This window comes from Pinus tabuliformis, chromosome 2_2 (genome assembly GCF_031772625.1).
Source record: "Pinus tabuliformis cultivar Carrire ecotype Pingquan chromosome 2_2, CPIR1, whole genome shotgun sequence".
NCBI classification, from domain to species: Eukaryota; Viridiplantae; Streptophyta; class Pinopsida; order Pinales; family Pinaceae; genus Pinus; species Pinus tabuliformis.
Window position 1 is genome coordinate 917,302,686 of NC_142300.1, and position 22,820 is coordinate 917,325,505.

At 38.1% G+C, this 22,820-nt stretch overlaps 1 protein-coding gene across 1 annotated transcript; it reads right to left on the reverse strand.

Moving 5' to 3' along the window:
* Nucleotides 1–19,684: 19,684 nt before the first annotated feature.
* Nucleotides 19,685–19,952, reverse strand: LOC149196025 (histone H2B.8-like). Its single transcript, XM_089408118.1, has one exon. The coding sequence runs from the start codon at nucleotides 19,919–19,921 to the stop codon at nucleotides 19,685–19,687; it is 237 nt and encodes a 78-aa protein (XP_089264244.1). The 5' UTR covers nucleotides 19,922–19,952.
* Nucleotides 19,953–22,820: the final 2,868 nt, after the last annotated feature.

Sequence of the window (22,820 nt, forward strand, 5' to 3'; positions counted from 1 at the left end):
CAGAAAGGTCCCCCAAAATGGTTGACAAAGACACTTGAAAGTGTTCATCCTGATGAAATTGGAAAAACAGGAACCAAAAATACAAACCGACAAGATGGAGGTGATGTAGATAACTCTAATTCACCTGTTGATATGGATGTTACTTATGATTGTGAATTGAACTTGTCTACAGATTTTGAACCAACTTCCTTCAAAGAAGCTGCTTCTCATGATGAATGGAAAGAAGCGATGCAGAAGGAGTATGATGCCCTCATAAAGAATGGCACTTGGAAGCTGGTTGATCCTCCATTTGGAACCAAACCAATTGGCTGCAAGTGGGTCTACAAGAACAAGTACAAAGCTGATGGCTCACTTGACAAGCACAAAGCTAGGCTTGTGGAAAAAGGTTTTGCACAGAAGGAAGGGGTCGATTATGAGGAAACTTTTGCCCCCACGGCAAAATGGGCAACCATTCGGACACTCTTTGCACTAGCTGCTCAGAACGGGTGGAAAGTCCATCAAATGGATGTAAAAACTGCATTCTTGAATGGAGATCTAAAAGAGAATGTTTTTATGTCCCAGCCTGAAGGATTTGCTGTGAAAGGACATGAACACAAAGTATGCAAACTTGTGATGTCCTTGTATGGCCTCAAACAAGCACCACGAGCCTGGTATGAAAAACTAACTGAGCATCTTCTGAAACTCAACTTCAATCATTTTGATCTTGATGATGCAACTTTATTTGTCAAGAAAGTTGGCAAAACAGTTGTATATCTTGTGGTATATGTAGATGATCTTTTAATGACAGGGAACAATGAAAGCTATATTGCATCCATAAAGAAAGAATTAGGAATTTTTTTTGAAATGACTGATTTGGGCTATGTTCATTACTATCTTGGCATTGAAGTAACCCAACATCCAAAGTCCATATTTCTTTCTCAAAAGAAATACATTGGAGATTTGTTAAACAGATTTGGCATGACAGAGTGCAATCCCCTTTGTACTCCAATGGAACAAAACTTGAAGCTCACATCTATTGAAGGAAAGGAATTTGAGGATGCAACAAAGTATAGACAGCTTGTAGGAAGTCTCATCTACCTCACTACTACCAGACTAGGCATTTCATTTGCCGTTGGAATCCTCTCCAGGTTTATGCAAAAGCCTTGTGAGGGACATTGGTCTGCTGCAAAAAGAGTTCTAACGTACTTGAAGGGAACTCAAGACCTTGGAATCAAGTATACACAGGTGGACGACTTCAACTTGATTGGATACTCTGATTCAGACTTCGATGGAGACAAAGAAACTGGGGTATCTACTTCAGGATATGCTATGAGTCTTGGATCAGGAGCTGTCTCCTGGAGATCACGCAAACAATCAGTACCAGCAGATTCTACAACAGAAGCAGAATATGTGGTAGCAGCTGAAGCAACGAAAGAAATTGTGTGGCTCAGGAAAATTCTTGAAGATTTGCAGGTAAAACAAATACAATCAACTCCACTCATGATTGATAACACCTCTGCAATAAAGTTGGCCAAGAACCCAAAGTTCCATGATCGTACTAAGCACATCAATACTAAATATCATCTGATCCGACATCATGTTGAGGCCAAAACAATCCATCTCCGTCATTGTTCCACAAACGAGCAAATTGCAGACATCTTCACCAAAGCGCTTGGAAGAGAAAAGCTTGAAAGATTCAGAACGATGCTTGGACTCATCAACATCCCTTCAGATTAAGGGGGGGAATGTTGACACCTAATCCGAAACGGATGGGTGAACCGGACAGTCATCTAGAAGATGAACTGATCCGTCATATGTATGTATATAAATAATAGTTAGCTAATGAATAATATTATCTCAGTTTTCTTCCGCTCATTCATTCTAGAGTTACCCTGGCCTGACACAATTTTTCCAAGGGAACCATTAACAAGACCGGCTGAAACCCAAAGGTTAGAAGTCAACATAACTTTTTCGCCATTGCATAGCAATACAATTCGCTGAAGTTGCTCATCTTCAGAGGAAAGACTGGAATATGTGTTGTCATCTTCAGCAATGGATCGTGCAATAGGAGTGTTTAGAGATTTCATCATTTGCTTATTATGGACCATTGTTTGAGCATTTGTTGGAAATAGATGCATGGAATCATGGAATGAACATATTTCTTCTTCTGATAAAAAGGAATCTGTGTGCGACATGAGTACGTTGTAGTCGTCGATTGTTGGATTTGCATCTCTAATGTTCTGGAGAATGTTCCTGAAAGTAACCTGTGCGATGTCGTCGCCTTGTTGACGAAATATTGTGTCTAATGTGATGACTGTGTTGAAGGTGTTCCACAATGCGCTTTCGTGGCTCGTCCCTGCATATAGAGGTATGTCTTTGATGGGTGGTAGCTGACCGAGATCACCAACCAATATTATGGAACAACCACCGAAAGGAGTGTTTCTTTGGTGGGGAAATGCCTCGCAAAGACATTCATCAATATGGCTGAGAAGCTTTGGCCCAATGAAGCTCATTTCATCGATTAGTATGTATCTTATATGCTTGAGTTCTTCTTGGAATTTTGCAAGAGCACTACCTTCTAACGGCATAAGATCCTTTATAGGAAGGTGCAAAGCAGAATGGATTGTCGATGCTTGTATGTTGAAGGCAGCAACCCCTGTAGGGGCGAGGAGCATGATCGGTGAAGGTTCCAGGCTTGCAAGGCCTATGAGCATATCTTTGATGCAATTAATAAGGAGGGATTTTCCCATACCAGCAGTGCCTTGTATTATCATTCTGAGAGTGGGTAAATAATCCTTCCTAGCAAAATGATTAAAAATAATATTTAGAGCTTTTCTTTGCATTGGAGATAATGTAGTAAGGGTCAGCAGGGTATGTTGATGTGTTTGAAGAATGCGGTGGATGGAGAGGCTATTCTCAATGAATTGTATTGCATTATTTTGTAGATCCAATGGGATAGTGGTATGATTCCAGTTATGGGTGTCATCAAAGCCACGAAGACCAAGCATGTCAAGGTCATTTATGAGAAGCTCATTTGTAGGGTGTAATTGGGAAAGTAATTCCCATTCATTTATTTCCATGGTGTCTGTTGGATTGGCTTCATTCATAGTTGAGGTATCATTTGTGACAGATTCAATATCAGATAGTGTGCGGTGTTGATGCCAAGGATTGTAGAATGGGCGAAATGTTTGCCAATTTGCGATGAATTCTGCAGCAGAATCTCCTATATCTTGTACGATACGGAAAAAAGGTTTGTATAGCATAAGTTCAACCCTGCAAAAGTCAGCGTAGCAAGGTTCTGTTGTGGATGGTATGGAGGAGTAACGTGGTATGACCCGAACAATTGCTTTTGTAGGCCTTTGTTTCCATTTGTTTGTTTTGCGACGAGGATCATATGACCAGGATCTTGCCAACTCTATTAGTGATGTGGACTCTAGGGCAGAAGGGCGCTGGATATATGTATCTATGAAGTGCGGGGATGTAGTGGAGGTGGTGTCCGTTTGTGGAAGGCACATAAGAATTTTTTGGTTTACATTTAAAGAAATGAATGGCCGACTATATAATGTTAATGGTAATTTTTGCAGCATATGGCAGGTTTCTTGTGCTCCAATGTCACGATCAACAAGGGTTTCTGCAAGAAATTTTCGAAACGCGGATGTTGCTGGGTCAGCAATGGGTGAAGCCAGGACAATTCTACGTAGCATGTCGTGGAAGCTTTCAGATTTTTTTTCTGCTTTGGATGCATATTTGGCAATATATTTTTGTACAGCGTGTATGGAGAGTATTGGTTGGCAGTCAACATTTGCACGCCAAATAGATAGGATGGTAGGGTTATGGCTATTGAGTTGATCGTCGTTCCGAGCAGGGGTGTATGTTTTTTGGCCATTGGAATCAATGAATAAGGCCGATTTTGGATGTAATTCGCACAGTGCTTTATAACGACATTGGAGTGAGGATCCATTTTTTCTTAGGCACGTGCTTTCTGAGCATTTTGTGTGACGTTCAACACAATTGACGAGCTGTTCATAGTCACTAAAAGGATTGGTTCTGAAGATTTGCGGTGTGGACAACAGGCAATGGTCTTCGGGATTTGTCCAAGCATTTGGTTGGTTTGAAGTCGAAGGAGCACGAGGGTTCCAAGCGGAAATATATTTGTCGAAGAACTGCCTTGCAATATCGACTGCTTCTGTGTCTTCCCAGTTGAGATTCTCCATATCAGGTGCATTTTCTATCCAAAGGAAACCATGGATGTGCGCAGATCCCCTATGTTGCCATTCATACCTAACAAGTATGCGTTTTTGTAAGATAATTTTGCAATAGGTGAGGAATGTTGTTTAGAGTTCTTGGAGGAAAAAAATGCGGTAGAATGCGTACCTGTACCAGTAATCTTTTGTATTCAAGTGTTTCTCTAAGATAATATCACAAAATGCTGTGAATCTATGGTGCATATATAGTGATGTTAAATGTGGGTTAGAGATAATGTTATCATTTCTCCACTTTTGTTGTTTTCCAATATCAGTAGGAAGACATCCGGGCATGACTGCATGAAGATCAGGCCATTTTGTATCAACTGCACTTAATGTGAAGAAGAACGCCGCGCAACCGAGTTGAGATATCATGTCCATTAGTTCATTTTTAACTTTGTGCCAAAATGACCTTGTTCCACGTAAAGAGCTACCGAATCGCATGACTTGCTCTGCCAATTGCTCATCTGGAAATTGTTCTAATCGAATGTTCAGATCTTGAATAGATATTGGAAAGTTATCTGTGATGTTTTTTTTCACAAAAATCGACGTTGTTGCTTGACTGCGATGCCGCATCATGAGATTATATATGTAATAACGAAAGCGTGGGTGGCTTCCAAATCTGTTATCATAGTAACGTATGAGATGAAGTGCATATTCATGTAACTGCACTGCTTTCATTCTTGGTTGATTTGGCATTGTAGCGCCTGTCGGGAAAAGGGCGGGGAAAGCCATAGAGTGGGTGGCTTCCAAATCTGTTATCGTAGTAACGTATGAGCTGAAGTGCATATTCATGTAACTGCACTGCTTTCATTCTTGGCTGATTTGGCATTGCAGCGCCTGTCGGGAAAAGGGCGGGGAAAGCCATAGAGAGTAGACCTTCTGTGTTGTATTCATTGACTGGCGATAAACCAATTGTTGGCCACTCAATTGTAGTATCAGATTGGTGATTGTGTTACATTTGTAAAAAGAGTGATTGTAGTAGCAATAATCTCTAGACTAAAGCAACGACCCATCTACAGTTGCATCGGCCATTTATGTGAAAATTGAGTTATGCATCATTTAGTTTCGCAACCTCTGATCAGATCAGTGTTTAGATGGGTGTGTGCCAACGTCTATATTAAATTTATCCAGTAACTTATATCCAAGCGAGGTTTAGATGGGTTTGCGTTAAGGTCCATAATCAGTGCACCCAATAATCTCATATCAAATCAGGGTTTAGATGGGACTGTGCTGAGGTCTTTATTCCGTCCACCCAATTCGTCATTTAATTCCAATGCACTAATATCCAAAGGAATTGTTGATTGATCCTCCACGTGCATCCAGATTGTAGAGCACAGGGTGCTCAACAACCTCAGCAGATGGATCTGTGTCGAGACCTATATTCAATGCACCGATTGCATGATTGAGATTTAAAGCACTGTTTGCAGCGAGGCTGACACCACTGGTTAAACGTACATATTGTCTTCATGATTCAAGCTATTTGCACATATAGAAAACATAGTACAGGGCTTACTGAAAGCAGAGCAAAGAACAAATCAAACCATAACAGCTTTAAAAGAATAAATCAGAAACCATAAGAGGAAGAATGGCTTACATAAATCAGAAAGCATAAAGAAAGAAGGGCAAGAAACACTGACCGCTAAGAATTTTGCAACCAGAAGAGCAAAAATCCCATGTGTGAAGCAGACAGTAGAAATAGTGATATAACAGCACAAGGTTGCGCTGGCTACGCGGCCCTCAGGCAGGAAGAAAGACACGAAACCAAGAAGAAAGACACGTTTCATCACTGCGAAGACACGTTTCGGTTCAGTGACTGCGAAGAGTTTCGGTTCAGTCACTGCGAAGAGTCTCATCGCCAAGAGGCCTGACGTTTCATGGCCCATTGCCAGATCCTCCCTCTCTGTCTTCCAGCTGGTCTCATCGCCAGGAGGCCTGACGTTTCATGGCCCATTGCCAGATCCTCCCTCTCTGTCTTCCAGCTGGTGGAAAAAAACAGATTAAATCATTCTATGAAAAAGCAGATTAAATCAACGGCAGAAAACACCCCAATCGTCTAACACAAGAATCAATGGCTCAGAATCCCACACATCACATTTTAGGGATGTCTTTCTCAGAGGGAACACCTTACAGCGTAATTAATAATTAAACAAATTTAAATTCATTTTAATTTCAAATTTATTAATAATTAAATAAATTTAAATTTATTTTAATTACAAATCTATTAATAATTAAACAAATTTAAATTCATTATAATTTTAAATGGAGTTGTCTTTACTACAATTTTTTGGAAGCTTTTTTGGTAGATTTTTCTAATTTAATTTTTCTAAAATCAACAGGGATTCATTGAAACCAAAAAATTGATAGATAAACCCTGCAAAATAGAAGTACCATCAGGGTTTTTCATGGTTCTAAAACCATATATACATTCAAAAAACTAGTTTAAATAACAAATAAGATTTAACATCAAAAAAATTACCAAATACCAACACTAGAAAAACCAAAAAAAGTCACACTATAGACAACTCTATTTCAAATCTACCTAAAATTGTGACTAATCAAATTTTGTAAGATGCAATTTTTCTTTTAAATGAGAAAATCTTCTACCATTTCAAACATTTTTTCTCTATTCAATTCTATTTTAAAATTCAACCAAAATTACCCTAATTTAGAATTTGACACACAATATTACCAAATTAAACAGACCAAAAAGTACTTATAAAAGACAACTATAATTATATTTAGAAAATATTTATTTGTGTAATTTCACATATTATAAACAAAAAGATAATAAAAAAACAAATAACGAAGGCTATTTTTTATAATAAAAAAATTAAAATTTCAGTTTTGAATTTGCCTGTTTCTTTTATTTTTCCTTAAATCTAATTTTTTTTCATTTAAGTTACAACCATCATTCATTTAATCTGTAATGAATGCTCCAGAGTTTGAATGCTCCAGGAATTTGTAGAGTGTTGAAAACCATTTTCAGCATTAAAAAACAATCCAAACGCAGCAAAACACAGTCCATAAGAAAATGGCCGTTCATGGTTAGACCAGCCCTTAAAAGCAGCTCACAGCAATCAATGAAAAGAGGCCAGTAGGAAACCAGCAGAGTGTTCACCAGTTGAAGACGCCGACTCCACTATCGTGAGAAACCTTAAATCACTCCAAAGCACCAACTCCACGCAGGGTTAAGGCTGGTTGTATAATAGGAGCACCAGAATCCAGACCCTTGCCGTTGAGAAGATCAGCAATTGCAGCTACCGATTCGCTGCCTTACAAAATAACGAGCTATCCACCAAACAAAGAAAAATAAAATGAAATAAAATAAAACCTGAAATGCTGGTAGACTCCATGAATCTAAAAAGCAGATACAAGAAGCAATCATGAGTTCCAAAATAGAAAGATTTACCACCGCAGTGAAACTAAAAACGGCAGAGAAAAGCTCAAAGGCCACATTCAAAGCTCCATAGCACTGGTGGCGTCAAAAGACACCATTGAAATCGATTCAAAGAAAACACCCCGCTCAAGCGCTGGTGAACTTGGTGACGGCCTTGGTTCCCTCTGATACAGCGTGCTTTGCGAGCTCCCCTGGAAGAGCAAGCCTTACAGCGGTCTGAATCTCCCGGGAAGTAATGGTGGGCTTCTTGTTGTACCGGGCGAGTGTTGGGTATTTTTGATGGGGAAAATACCAAAAACCAAACATTCAAACACACACAGAGACAATGCTCTGTTTTACTTTACTCCAGGATCCTTTTGTGCACAGAAGACTTAAAAAAATTCACTGAGAGACAGAGTATTTCACCACAAAAAAAACTTTCTATTCATTAAAACCTGATACAAAGATTTACCACTGTAAAATCATTTTCATATTCACTGCTGTGAAAAACAACTTACTGCTGTAACAAAAGTTTACATGAGCTTACTGCTGTAAAACAAAATTTACATTCACTGGTGTAAAAACAACTTAGGCTTCACCATTTTCTTTATGCACTGCTTGTGCAAAACCACACATGGTTTTTGCTATTCCAGAAATTACATCACCTGGTTCTATCTTTTTACACACTGCTGTGTGTTTCACCTTTTACTGCGCCATCATCAATCTTTCGTTGCTGTGAACACCTATGTATTTTACCTCCCGTGTGCAATGCATAATAAAAGTCAACACACTCAAAAACATAAAAACTTATTACATATGTTTTCACATTTAATACATGCCGTATATAAGAAATATATATAAAAGACATATATTATACGTGCCCATACCCATAATAAAAAGGCCCACCTAAATCTACGTAGCACCATTAAATTCAATGACTCTCTCTCACCTACGGCGGTCAACCATAAACCTTTTACTCCACGCAATGCATTGAATTTAATATTTGCCGTATGCAGGTTTGGAGCAGCTTCGGGCAATCAACGGTTGAAGAAGGTGGAGCACATCCGACGGTGGAGGGCAATATCGGAAGACCAACAAGTGTTGAACTTTATCCTCCGAGAAAATGACGTTGCGTTACGTCAGGGCTGAACCACGTGTCAGCTCCACATTTTCTCGGGCCCTTGTGTACGAAAACCATTCTCTGCAAGTAGGCGGTCCGAGAAATCTTTAAACCGGTTTGTGGTTTTTGCTGGCGGTTTTGGGGAGCGTACGACTGCGTTGAAATTAGATTTCAACACTCCCCTTTAATTTCAACAGCTGGGCATTCGGTCATACCGAGACACTTTCTCAAAAATTCAAAGCTCTTCTGATCAAGTGGCTTTGTCAAGATGTCTGCTACCTGCTCTTGAGTCCTGCAATGTTCTAGGACAATTTCTCCATTGTTCACTAATTCTCTGATGTAGTGAAACCTTGTATCAATGTGTTTCGTTCTCTTATGAAACACTGAATTCTTTGACAGTGCAATAGCTGAGCTATTGTCACAAAAGATCACTGTCGCTTTTGCCTGCTCTTGGCCTAAGCTTCTCAACATTCTTCTCATCCACACTGCCTGACAAGCTGCTGCTGTCGCTGCCACATATTCAGCCTCTGCTGTAGACAATGCTACAATGGACTGCTTCTTAGAAGCCCATGAAATGGCTCCTGAACCCATATTAAAAACATAACCGGAAGTGCTCTTCCGATCATCTACACTTCCAGCCCAATCGCTATCTGTGTACCCAACCAAATCTGAATGTTCTGAGGCATGATATAAAATTCCAAACATTTTGGTGCCTTTGACATACCTCAAAATTCTCTTTGCTGCCTGCCAATGTGCCTCCTTTGGCCTCTCCATGAACCTGGAAATTAAACTAACAGCATACATTAAATCAGGCCTAGTAGCTGTTAAGTACATGAGGCTGCCTACAATACTCTTGTACAAACTAGGATCAAAATCCTTGCTGCTGTCCTCTCTGCTGAGCTTTAATCCCATTACTGTGGGAGTGATGGCTGCCTTGCATTCTTCCATCTTAAATCTGCTCAAAATTTGATTTACATATCTTGCTTGAGATATAAAAATTCCTTTTTCATTTTGATCTACTTCTATGCCTAAGAAGTATCTCAAGAAACCCATGTCAGTCATTTCAAATTCATCCTTCATGACTGATTTAAAATTCTTAATGAGCTGATCATCATTACCTGTGAAAATAACATCATCAACATATAAGACCACAATCAAAATCTTACCATCCTTTTCTTTGATGTAGACTGTGGGTTCTCCTTCACATTTGTCAAATTCATTATCCAATAGATATGAATCTATCCTGCTGTACCATGCTCTTGGCGCTTGCTTCAGCCCATAAAGAGCTTTCTTCAATTTGCACACTTTGTGCTCTTCACCTTTCTTCTCATATCCGAGAGGCTGTTCCACATAAACCTCTTCCATTAACACTCCATTTAGGAATGCTGACTTCACGTCCATTTGGTAGACTTTCCATTTGTTTTGTGCTGCCATGGACAACACTGCTCTCACGGTTTCCATTCTTGCAACCGGGGCGAAAGTCTCCTCATAATCTCTCCCATACTGCTGCTTGTAGCCTTTGACAACCAGCCTTGCCTTGTGCCTTTCAATCTTGCCTTCAGCATTGCTCTTGGTCTTGTAGACCCATTTCACACCAATGACTTCTTTGCCTTTTGGTAACTCAACCAAATCCCATGTTTTGTTTCTCTCTATGGCATTCATCTCCTCATCCATAGCTTCTATCCATTTCCTATCTTTAATTGCTTCTTCAAAATGAATAGGATCATCAACATGACAATACAAGGCAAATAAGGAATTCATTCCTTCTTCATAAATGTCACTTAGATTTCTAAACTTCTTACCTCTTTCACTTGGTGTGCAAGTGCTTGAAGATGCACTTGAGTTTCCTCCTTGTGGTGTGCTTGGAGAAACATTCTCATTGATCCTCAATGGTGTACCTTGCTGTCCTTGTGTTGGCGCTGTTGTTTGGGGATTCATTTCAGCCACCTCCTCTTCATCTTCATCATGAGACAAACAGTTCTTGACATTGACTGTTTTCTCTATGCTTCCATCCCAAGCTTCCTCTTCTATGAATTGAACATCCCTGCTGACAAAGAACTTCTTGGTAGATGGAATGTACAGCCTGTAGGCTTTGGATTCATCACTGTATCCAATGAAGATGCATTTCTCCCCTTTGCTGTCCAACTTCCTCCTTAGCTGATCTGGAATGTGTGCATAGGCCACACATCCAAAAACTCTCATGTGGGTGACTCCTTGCTTTCTCCCACTCCATGCCTCTTCTGGCACTTTGTTCATGACTGCTTTTGTAGGACACCTGTTCAATATATAAACTGCACAATGTACAGCTTCAGCCCAATACTCATTTGGCAAATGCTTTGCCTTCAACATGCTCCTTGCCATCTCCATGATGGTTCTGTTCTTCCTTTCAGCAACTCCATTTTGCTGTGGAGTGTACCTTGCTGTAAACTGTTTATGTATTCCATTTTCTCTACAAAATCTTAGGAATTCCTTGGAGATATATTCACCTCCTCTATCAGTTCTCAAAACTTTAATGTGCAGCCCGCTTTGGTTTTCAACAAATGCTTTGAAGTTTTGGAATTTCTCAAAGACTTCACTTTTGTTCTTGAGGAAATATATCCAAGTCTTTCTTGTAAAATCATCAATGAATGTCAAGAAATATAGGCTGCCTGCTAATGATGGAGCTTGCATTGGTCCACACAAATCTGAGTGGATAATCTCTAAGGGTGTCTTTGCCCTTATACTCTTCCCTGATGGAAAACTTTCTCTATGTTGTTTTCCCAAAATGCAGCCTTCACATAGGCTGTCCGGTTTCTCTATCAATGGTAATCCTCTTACCATTCCTTTTCTGCTCAATAAGTTTAGACCTCCAAAATTTAGATGCCCAAATCTCAAGTGCCATAACCAGTTCTCATCCTTTGGCACGCTTTGGAAGGCCTCTTCGGTGACTGCTGCCATTTCCCTTTTGTTCTTCATGTCTGCCCTGATCCGGAGAGGGAACATCCTGTTCCTTGTCATCTTCACTTCAGCAATGCATCTTTTGCTGGGTGGTATATCCATGATGGTGCACACATCATTTTTAAAGAAAACATTGTAGCCCTTATGGACAAGCTGTCCAATACTCAAGAGATTACATCTCATTCCGGGGACATAGTATACATCTGCTATGGTTTTCCTTTCTCCTTGCTTTGAAAGTATTTTTATTTCTCCTCTTCCCATAACAGACACTTTACTATCAGTTCCTAGTGTGACTTCTGATTTCACATTTTTATCTAGGGCAGAAAAGAAGGCTATGTTTCCGGTCATATGGTTGCTGCAACCTGAGTCTAAAAACCATATGTCCTCACTATGTGTTTCAGCCATGTTACAAGCTAACAGGACATTTTCTTGACTGCTGTTTTCTCTTGTAACATTTGCATTTTGGCTGTTGTTCATATCATGCTGTTTCTTTCTACAATCACTAGCATAATGTCCATACTTTTTGCAATAATAGCATTGAACATTAGATTTATCATACCTTTGTCCTTGAGCATGATGTTGTCCTCCTTGTTGGCTGCTGCCTTGACCTTGGTTCTGATTTGGATTGCTGCCTCTTCCTTGTGCATTTGATGGGTTGTTCCTTCCACCTCTATTCTGGCTTCTGCCTCTTCCTCTTTTGTTTCCTCTGCCTTGACCTCTGCCTCTTCCAAAGGACATCTGGGTCTTGAAGGCTTGCTCAAGAGATGAGTTTTCATTCCTACTCAACCTCTGCTCATGTGTTATCAGTGATGCATGCAGCTCATCAACTGAATAGCTTGAGAGATCCTTTGTCTCTTCAATGGTGGTGACTATGGCATCAAACCTTGAGGGTAAGACCCTCAATATTTTCTCCACAATTCTTCTATCTTCAATGGTTTCTCCATGAGTTCTCATTTGTGTGATTACACCAATCACATGAGTGAAGAATGAGTCAATGTTATCTGACTCCTTCATGTTCAAGTTCTCAAAATCCTTTCTCAGCAATTGTAGCTTTGCTGTCTTCACTCTCTCCATGCCTTGATAGGCTGTCTTGAGGGTTTGCCATGCTTCATTGGCTGTCTTAGCTGCTGCTAACCTTGGAAACATACTCTGGTCTACTGCTAGATACAACAACATACGGGCTTTCGAATCCTTCTTTCTATTGCTCTTCAGCTGATCTCTCTCTCCCTGAGTTAGTGCATTGAACTCAGTTTCATCTGCTGGTTCTTCAAAACCTTCCTCAACTATTTCCCATAAATCTTGAGAGGCAAATAGGGCTGTCATGGTTATTGCCCAATAATCATAGTTCTTCCCATTAAACTGTGGGAGCTGGGTGTTAAACAAACCCATACCAGTGCTTGTGCTAGCCATTCCTTGACTGTGTATTTAAAACACTGACTGTCTCTTCAATAACAAACAAGATAGCTATGAAGAATACCTGAATCCTTTGTTGTCTGAGTCTTCTGTCTGCCTGAGAAGTTTTGCTGCAGCAACAACCTTCTCCCTTCAGCTTCTTTAACTTCTTTAAAGAGCCTGAGCCTGCTCTGATACCACTGTTGGGTATTTTTGATGGGGAAAATACCAAAAACCAAACATTCAAACACACACAGAGACAATGCTCTGTTTTACTTTACTCCAGGATCCTTTTGTGCACAGAAGACTTAAAAAAATTCACTGAGAGACAGAGTATTTCACCACAAAAAAAACTTTCTATTCATTAAAACCTGATACAAAGATTTACCACTGTAAAATCATTTTCATATTCACTGCTGTGAAAAACAACTTACTGCTGTAACAAAAGTTTACATGAGCTTACTGCTGTAAAACAAAATTTACATTCACTGGTGTAAAAACAACTTAGGCTTCACCATTTTCTTTATGCACTGCTTGTGCAAAACCACACATGGTTTTTGCTATTCCAGAAATTACATCACCTGGTTCTATCTTTTTACACACTGCTGTGTGTTTCACCTTTTACTGCGCCATCATCAATCTTTCGTTGCTGTGAACACCTATGTATTTTACCTCCCGTGTGCAATGCATAATAAAAGTCAACACACTCAAAAACATAAAAACTTATTACATATGTTTTCACATTTAATACATGCCGTATATAAGAAATATATATAAAAGACATATATTATACGTGCCCATACCCATAATAAAAAGGCCCACCTAAATCTACGTAGCACCATTAAATTCAATGACTCTCTCTCACCTACGGCGGTCAACCATAAACCTTTTACTCCACGCAATGCATTGAATTTAATATTTGCCGTATGCAGGTTTGGAGCAGCTTCGGGCAATCAACGGTTGAAGAAGGTGGAGCACATCCGACGGTGGAGGGCAATATCGGAAGACCAACAAGTGTTGAACTTTATCCTCCGAGAAAATGACGTTGCGTTACGTCAGGGCTGAACCACGTGTCAGCTCCACATTTTCTCGGGCCCTTGTGTACGAAAACCATTCTCTGCAGGTAGGCGGTCCGAGAAATCTTTAAACCGGTTTGTGGTTTTTGCTGGCGGTTTTGGGGAGCGTACGACTGCGTTGAAATTAGATTTCAACACTCCCCTTTAATTTCAACAGCTGGGCATTCGGTCATACCGAGACACTTTCTCAAAAATTCAAAGCTCTTCTGATCAAGTGGCTTTGTCAAGATGTCTGCTACCTGCTCTTGAGTCCTGCAATGTTCTAGGACAATTTCTCCATTGTTCACTAATTCTCTGATGTAGTGAAACCTTGTATCAATGTGTTTCGTTCTCTTATGAAACACTGAATTCTTTGACAGTGCAATAGCTGAGCTATTGTCACAAAAGATCACTGTCGCTTTTGCCTGCTCTTGGCCTAAGCTTCTCAACATTCTTCTCATCCACACTGCCTGACAAGCTGCTGCTGTCGCTGCCACATATTCAGCCTCTGCTGTAGACAATGCTACAATGGACTGCTTCTTAGAAGCCCATGAAATGGCTCCTGAACCCATATTAAAAACATAACCGGAAGTGCTCTTCCGATCATCTACACTTCCAGCCCAATCGCTATCTGTGTACCCAACCAAATCTGAATGTTCTGAGGCATGATATAAAATTCCAAACATTTTGGTGCCTTTGACATACCTCAAAATTCTCTTTGCTGCCTGCCAATGTGCCTCCTTTGGCCTCTCCATGAACCTGGAAATTAAACTAACAGCATACATTAAATCAGGCCTAGTAGCTGTTAAGTACATGAGGCTGCCTACAATACTCTTGTACAAACTAGGATCAAAATCCTTGCTGCTGTCCTCTCTGCTGAGCTTTAATCCCATTACTGTGGGAGTGATGGCTGCCTTGCATTCTTCCATCTTAAATCTGCTCAAAATTTGATTTACATATCTTGCTTGAGATATAAAAATTCCTTTTTCATTTTGATCTACTTCTATGCCTAAGAAGTATCTCAAGAAACCCATGTCAGTCATTTCAAATTCATCCTTCATGACTGATTTAAAATTCTTAATGAGCTGATCATCATTACCTGTGAAAATAACATCATCAACATATAAGACCACAATCAAAATCTTACCATCCTTTTCTTTGATGTAGACTGTGGGTTCTCCTTCACATTTGTCAAATTCATTATCCAATAGATATGAATCTATCCTGCTGTACCATGCTCTTGGCGCTTGCTTCAGCCCATAAAGAGCTTTCTTCAATTTGCACACTTTGTGCTCTTCACCTTTCTTCTCATATCCGAGAGGCTGTTCCACATAAACCTCTTCCATTAACACTCCATTTAGGAATGCTGACTTCACGTCCATTTGGTAGACTTTCCATTTGTTTTGTGCTGCCATGGACAACACTGCTCTCACGGTTTCCATTCTTGCAACCGGGGCGAAAGTCTCCTCATAATCTCTCCCATACTGCTGCTTGTAGCCTTTGACAACCAGCCTTGCCTTGTGCCTTTCAATCTTGCCTTCAGCATTGCTCTTGGTCTTGTAGACCCATTTCACACCAATGACTTCTTTGCCTTTTGGTAACTCAACCAAATCCCATGTTTTGTTTCTCTCTATGGCATTCATCTCCTCATCCATAGCTTCTATCCATTTCCTATCTTTAATTGCTTCTTCAAAATGAATAGGATCATCAACATGACAATACAAGGCAAATAAGGAATTCATTCCTTCTTCATAAATGTCACTTAGATTTCTAAACTTCTTACCTCTTTCACTTGGTGTGCAAGTGCTTGAAGATGCACTTGAGTTTCCTCCTTGTGGTGTGCTTGGAGAAACATTCTCATTGATCCTCAATGGTGTACCTTGCTGTCCTTGTGTTGGCGCTGTTGTTTGGGGATTCATTTCAGCCACCTCCTCTTCATCTTCATCATGAGACAAACAGTTCTTGACATTGACTGTTTTCTCTATGCTTCCATCCCAAGCTTCCTCTTCTATGAATTGAACATCCCTGCTGACAAAGAACTTCTTGGTAGATGGAATGTACAGCCTGTAGGCTTTGGATTCATCACTGTATCCAATGAAGATGCATTTCTCCCCTTTGCTGTCCAACTTCCTCCTTAGCTGATCTGGAATGTGTGCATAGGCCACACATCCAAAAACTCTCATGTGGGTGACTCCTTGCTTTCTCCCACTCCATGCCTCTTCTGGCACTTTGTTCATGACTGCTTTTGTAGGACACCTGTTCAATATATAAACTGCACAATGTACAGCTTCAGCCCAATACTCATTTGGCAAATGCTTTGCCTTCAACATGCTCCTTGCCATCTCCATGATGGTTCTGTTCTTCCTTTCAGCAACTCCATTTTGCTGTGGAGTGTACCTTGCTGTAAACTGTTTATGTATTCCATTTTCTCTACAAAATCTTAGGAATTCCTTGGAGATATATTCACCTCCTCTATCAGTTCTCAAAACTTTAATGTGCAGCCCGCTTTGGTTTTCAACAAATGCTTTGAAGTTTTGGAATTTCTCAAAGACTTCACTTTTGTTCTTGAGGAAATATATCCAAGTCTTTCTTGTAAAATCATCAATGAATGTCAAGAAATATAGGCTGCCTGCTAATGATGGAGCTTGCATTGGTCCACACAAATCTGAGTGGATAATCTCTAAGGGTGTCTTTGCCCTTATACTCTTCCCTGATGGAAAACTTTCTCTATGTTGTTTTCCCAAAATGCAGCCTTCACATAGGCTGTCCGGTTTCTCTATCAATGGTAATCCTCTTACCATTCCTTTTCTGCTCAATAAGTTTAGACCTCCAAAATTTAGATGCCCAAATCTCAAGTGCCATAACCAGTTCTCATCCTTTGGCACGCTTTGGAAGGCCTCTTCGGTGACTGCTGCCATTTCCCTTTTGTTCTTCATGTCTGCCCTGATCCGGAGAGGGAACATCCTGTTCCTTGTCATCTTCACTTCAGCAATGCATCTTTTGCTGGGTGGTATATCCATGATGGTGCACACATCATTTTTAAAGAAAACATTGTAGCCCTTATGGACAAGCTGTCCAATACTCAAGAGATTACATCTCATTCCGGGGACATAGTATACATCTGCTATGGTTTTCCTTTCTCCTTGCTTTGAAAGTATTTTTATTTCTCCTCTTCCCATAACAGACACTTTACTATCAGTTCCTAGTGTGACTTCTGATTTCACATTTTTATCTAGGGCAGAAAAGAAGGCTATGTTTCCGGTCATATGGTTGCTGCAACCTGAGTCTAAAAACCATATGTCCTCACTATGTGTTTCAGCCATGTTACAAGCTAACAGGACATTTTCTTGACTGCTGTTTTCTCTTGTAACATTTGCATTTTGGCTGTTGTTCATATCATGCTGTTTCTTTCTACAATCACTAGCATAATGTCCATACTTTTTGCAATAATAGCATTGAACATTAGATTTATCATACCTTTGTCCTTGAGCATGATGTTGTCCTCCTTGTTGGCTGCTGCCTTGACCTTGGTTCTGATTTGGATTGCTGCCTCTTCCTTGTGCATTTGATGGGTTGTTCCTTCCACCTCTATTCTGGCTTCTGCCTCTTCCTCTTTTGTTTCCTCTGCCTTGACCTCTGCCTCTTCCAAAGGACATCTGGGTCTTGAAGGCTTGCTCAAGAGATGAGTTTTCATTCCTACTCAACCTCTGCTCATGTGTTATCAGTGATGCATGCAGCTCATCAACTGAATAGCTTGAGAGATCCTTTGTCTCTTCAATGGTGGTGACTATGGCATCAAACCTTGAGGGTAAGACCCTCAATATTTTCTCCACAATTCTTCTATCTTCAATGGTTTCTCCATGAGTTCTCATTTGTGTGATTACACCAATCACATGAGTGAAGAATGAGTCAATGTTATCTGACTCCTTCATGTTCAAGTTCTCAAAATCCTTTCTCAGCAATTGTAGCTTTGCTGTCTTCACTCTCTCCATGCCTTGATAGGCTGTCTTGAGGGTTTGCCATGCTTCATTGGCTGTCTTAGCTGCTGCTAACCTTGGAAACATACTCTGGTCTACTGCTAGATACAACAACATACGGGCTTTCGAATCCTTCTTTCTATTGCTCTTCAGCTGATCTCTCTCTCCCTGAGTTAGTGCATTGAACTCAGTTTCATCTGCTGGTTCTTCAAAACCTTCCTCAACTATTTCCCATAAATCTTGAGAGGCAAATAGGGCTGTCATGGTTATTGCCCAATAATCATAGTTCTTCCCATTAAACTGTGGGAGCTGGGTGTTAAACAAACCCATACCAGTGCTTGTGCTAGCCATTCCTTGACTGTGTATTTAAAACACTGACTGTCTCTTCAATAACAAACAAGATAGCTATGAAGAATACCTGAATCCTTTGTTGTCTGAGTCTTCTGTCTGCCTGAGAAGTTTTGCTGCAGCAACAACCTTCTCCCTTCAGCTTCTTTAACTTCTTTAAAGAGCCTGAGCCTGCTCTGATACCACTGTTGGGTATTTTTGATGGGGAAAATACCAAAAACCAAACATTCAAACACACACAGAGACAATGCTCTGTTTTACTTTACTCCAGGATCCTTTTGTGCACAGAAGACTTAAAAAAATTCACTGAGAGACAGAGTATTTCACCACAAAAAAAACTTTCTATTCATTAAAACCTGATACAAAGATTTACCACTGTAAAATCATTTTCATATTCACTGCTGTGAAAAACAACTTACTGCTGTAACAAAAGTTTACATGAGCTTACTGCTGTAAAACAAAATTTACATTCACTGGTGTAAAAACAACTTAGGCTTCACCATTTTCTTTATGCACTGCTTGTGCAAAACCACACATGGTTTTTGCTATTCCAGAAATTACATCACCTGGTTCTATCTTTTTACACACTGCTGTGTGTTTCACCTTTTACTGCGCCATCATCAATCTTTCGTTGCTGTGAACACCTATGTATTTTACCTCCCGTGTGCAATGCATAATAAAAGTCAACACACTCAAAAACATAAAAACTTATTACATATGTTTTCACATTTAATACATGCCGTATATAAGAAATATATATAAAAGACATATATTATACGTGCCCATACCCATAATAAAAAGGCCCACCTAAATCTACGTAGCACCATTAAATTCAATGACTCTCTCTCACCTACGGCGGTCAACCATAAACCTTTTACTCCACGCAATGCATTGAATTTAATATTTGCCGTATGCAGGTTTGGAGCAGCTTCGGGCAATCAACGGTTGAAGAAGGTGGAGCACATCCGACGGTGGAGGGCAATATCGGAAGACCAACAAGTGTTGAACTTTATCCTCCGAGAAAATGACGTTGCGTTACGTCAGGGCTGAACCACGTGTCAGCTCCACATTTTCTCGGGCCCTTGTGTACGAAAACCATTCTCTGCAGGTAGGCGGTCCGAGAAATCTTTAAACCGGTTTGTGGTTTTTGCTGGCGGTTTTGGGGAGCGTACGACTGCGTTGAAATTAGATTTCAACAGCGAGCTTTGATGCCTCGCTCGCCATTTTTTCGAAGATATCATTGATGAAGCTGTTCATGATCCCATGTCCTTGCTGGAAATGCCAATGTCAGGGTGAACCTGTTTGAGAACCTTGAAGATATAGATCTTGTAGGTCTCAACACTCTTCTTATGCCTCTTCTTCCCCTTCTTGTCTCCGCTCTCCTTGGGGAGCTTCTTCTCAGCCTTGGGAGCAGGCTTCTTTTCTGCAGGAGTTTTCTCTGCAACAGGCTTCTTCTCAGCGGGCTTCTTCTCTGCTGCCTTGGGCGCCATTGCTGCTGTCACAAGAAAATACTTTGAAAAATGGCACGGAGCTCTAAACAAACGGAATTATGAAATACTCAGACAATCTTTGAATTGCAAGAACCGAGAAGCACGGAAGACGCTTCTTCATTAACCGTTTTCATAATTTTCTTTGAATCCCAATAACTGAGCAGCACGTAATACACTTCTTCATTAACCGTTTTCATAACAGTTTTTAATCAACGATTGTCATAATTTTCTTTCAATCGCAAGAACCGAGAAGCACGTAATACGCTTCTTCATTAACCATTTTCAAAACAGTTTTGAATCAACGATCGAACTTCGTCCCATCGTCTAACACCACAAATCGATGGTCGACAATAGGACACCGCATCGGCTAGGGCAATTCACTTCAAAAGGAAACGCCTTACGGCGTCATTATTGTATCTTCTCATTATATATAGTACTTTTAAAACAAGTAGGGTAAATATATTATTGTGTCTTTTCCTAATATATATTTAAAAAATAAATGGTTTAAAACATTGAATTTCATGTATTTAATTTAAATATTATTATTGAATAAAATTTTTATTTTATTAAAATTAAATTTATATATTTAATATAATATAATATTTAAACTAAAATACATTGAATTATATAGTTCTCCTATCATCGCATTATGTGTAACATTAATTCACATACATATAATATTGAAGTATTATATATTGTGTGTTACTGTTTTCTTTTGTCTTTATTAATAACCATAAATTAATAATGAATGATTATGATAAACTATTTTTTTAGTAATCTCAAAAATTATAAGTGTGTAGCTTTTTGCATTAAAGAAATTTACTAGACATTCTTTCAGTTCTCTATTAAAAAAATTATTTATTCATTTTGCATGGGTTTCCAATGAACATCATTCTATTAGTCAATTAACATGTGTTGACCTCTTGTTAAGATTGATAAAAAAAGGTTATGCAATTAAATTTAAAAGGATTATTTACATTAATTTATGCAAAGGAAAATTAGGAGTATGTAGTTTTTATATAAATATTTCAAAATAGATTTTCAAATTGAAAATTTAATATTAGAAAAAAATAAAAGACATAAAATTTATTATGGATTTAATAATAATATCTTTGACTATAGGATATTTGAGATTTTTGTTACTTTTATTATCTTATATAGTTATGAATTCTAAAGTTATAGCATTCATGAGAATATATTTTTACTAACTCAAAGAAGAATTCCAACACTTTTAATATTTGAACAAATCTCCACTAATTACATAGTAAAATATGGCATTGGACAATCTCCAAAATATTGTGGATAGAAAGAAATTTTCATTTATAAAAAAATGATCTTTTTTTATGAATATCTTTACTACACTTACATTATATCATAAATTCAAAATATTTATTACAATATTAACCTACTTAACCCTTTAGCATATCAAAACTATGGTGATATGTTACTCTTTAAAGTTTTAATAAAACAATTAAATTTCAAAGCAAATCAAATAATTATTTACACTTCTTAATTTCTAGTAAATCAAAATTTATTTCAATAAAACAAATTTTATATCAATACAAGTTAATCCTTATCTTAATTTATATAAAAATTCAATATACTAAATTAAATAAATAAATAATCACTTTTTTCACATATTAATTACTTAGAGTTGTTTTGTCAAGTGTAATAAGAAAAGATATTTTTCCATTGTAAATACACATATAACCTTCCTCATTGCTTTGACATTGACAACTTTTCCTTTAGATAAATTGAAAAACATATATTAATTTATATCATATTTAAATTGAAAAATATATATTAATGAGACTTATATTTAATACTAAAAGCAAAAAGTTAGGAAATACATGAAGATGTGTCTTCTTGCCTTAATTTTATGAAAAAGCATGTGAGTTACATGAACATCGAAATCTGCAAAGTTTTAAATAAATTTACGGTGATTATGCCCATTATTATTATTGCAGTCTTTGCAAAAATATACCAAAACAATTTATCTCATTATTATTATTGCAGTCTTTGCAAAAATCTACCAAAACAATTTATCTTAAACCAATAATACGATTATCAAAATCTTGAAATTCAACTATTTCATTTTCAATTCCCACCTTACTGAGGAACTTTATTTAAAAATTTGTCTATTTCCTCTTATGAATGAAATAAATAATAGAAATTATTTTGGCACATGGACAAGTAAATATAGAGAATTTTTTATTACTCTATAATTATTCTCACATGATTATTTTGCTATCAAATATTGTGATCATGCCCATTATTATTATTGCAGCCTTTGCAAAACACAATGTCATTTGACCTAAAAGCAAAAATCTACTAAAACAATTTATCTTAAACCAATAATACAATTATCAAAATCTTGAAATTTAACTATTTCATTTTCAATTCCCACCTTATTAAGAAGGAACTTTATTTAAAAATTTGTCTACTTCCTCTTATGAATGAAATAAATAATGAAAATCATTTTGGCACATGGACAAGTAAATATAGACAATTTTTTATTACTCTATAATTATTCTCACATGATTATTTTGCTATCAAATACTTTTCGCATAAGAGGAATGTACTGAGCAACGCTGCATATTAAACTTGTTTTATTATAATTTTTTGTTATTTAATATTCATTTAGTTTTAATTTTTTCATTTATTTATTTATTTTAATTTGTTAACCACATAAATTTAATTTATTAACATTTATCTAAATTAAAAATTTATTTATGTATTTTTAATACAATTCTCATTTGTTCAAATATCTTTATGCATACTTAGCTTAAGGTATACAAAAGAATGTTTATTTTTCAAGTTCATCTTTGTTAATTAAATAGTTTTTAGTTTCTATTTTTTTAATGAATCTCCCCCCTTGCAGGGGATGGTCCCAAGTAAT

Excerpts from the sequence above, each read along its gene's own strand:
- LOC149196025 (XM_089408118.1), bottom strand. The coding sequence starts at position 19,921 with ATGGCGCCCAAGGCAGCAGAGAAGAAGCCCGCTGAGAAGAAGCCTGTT.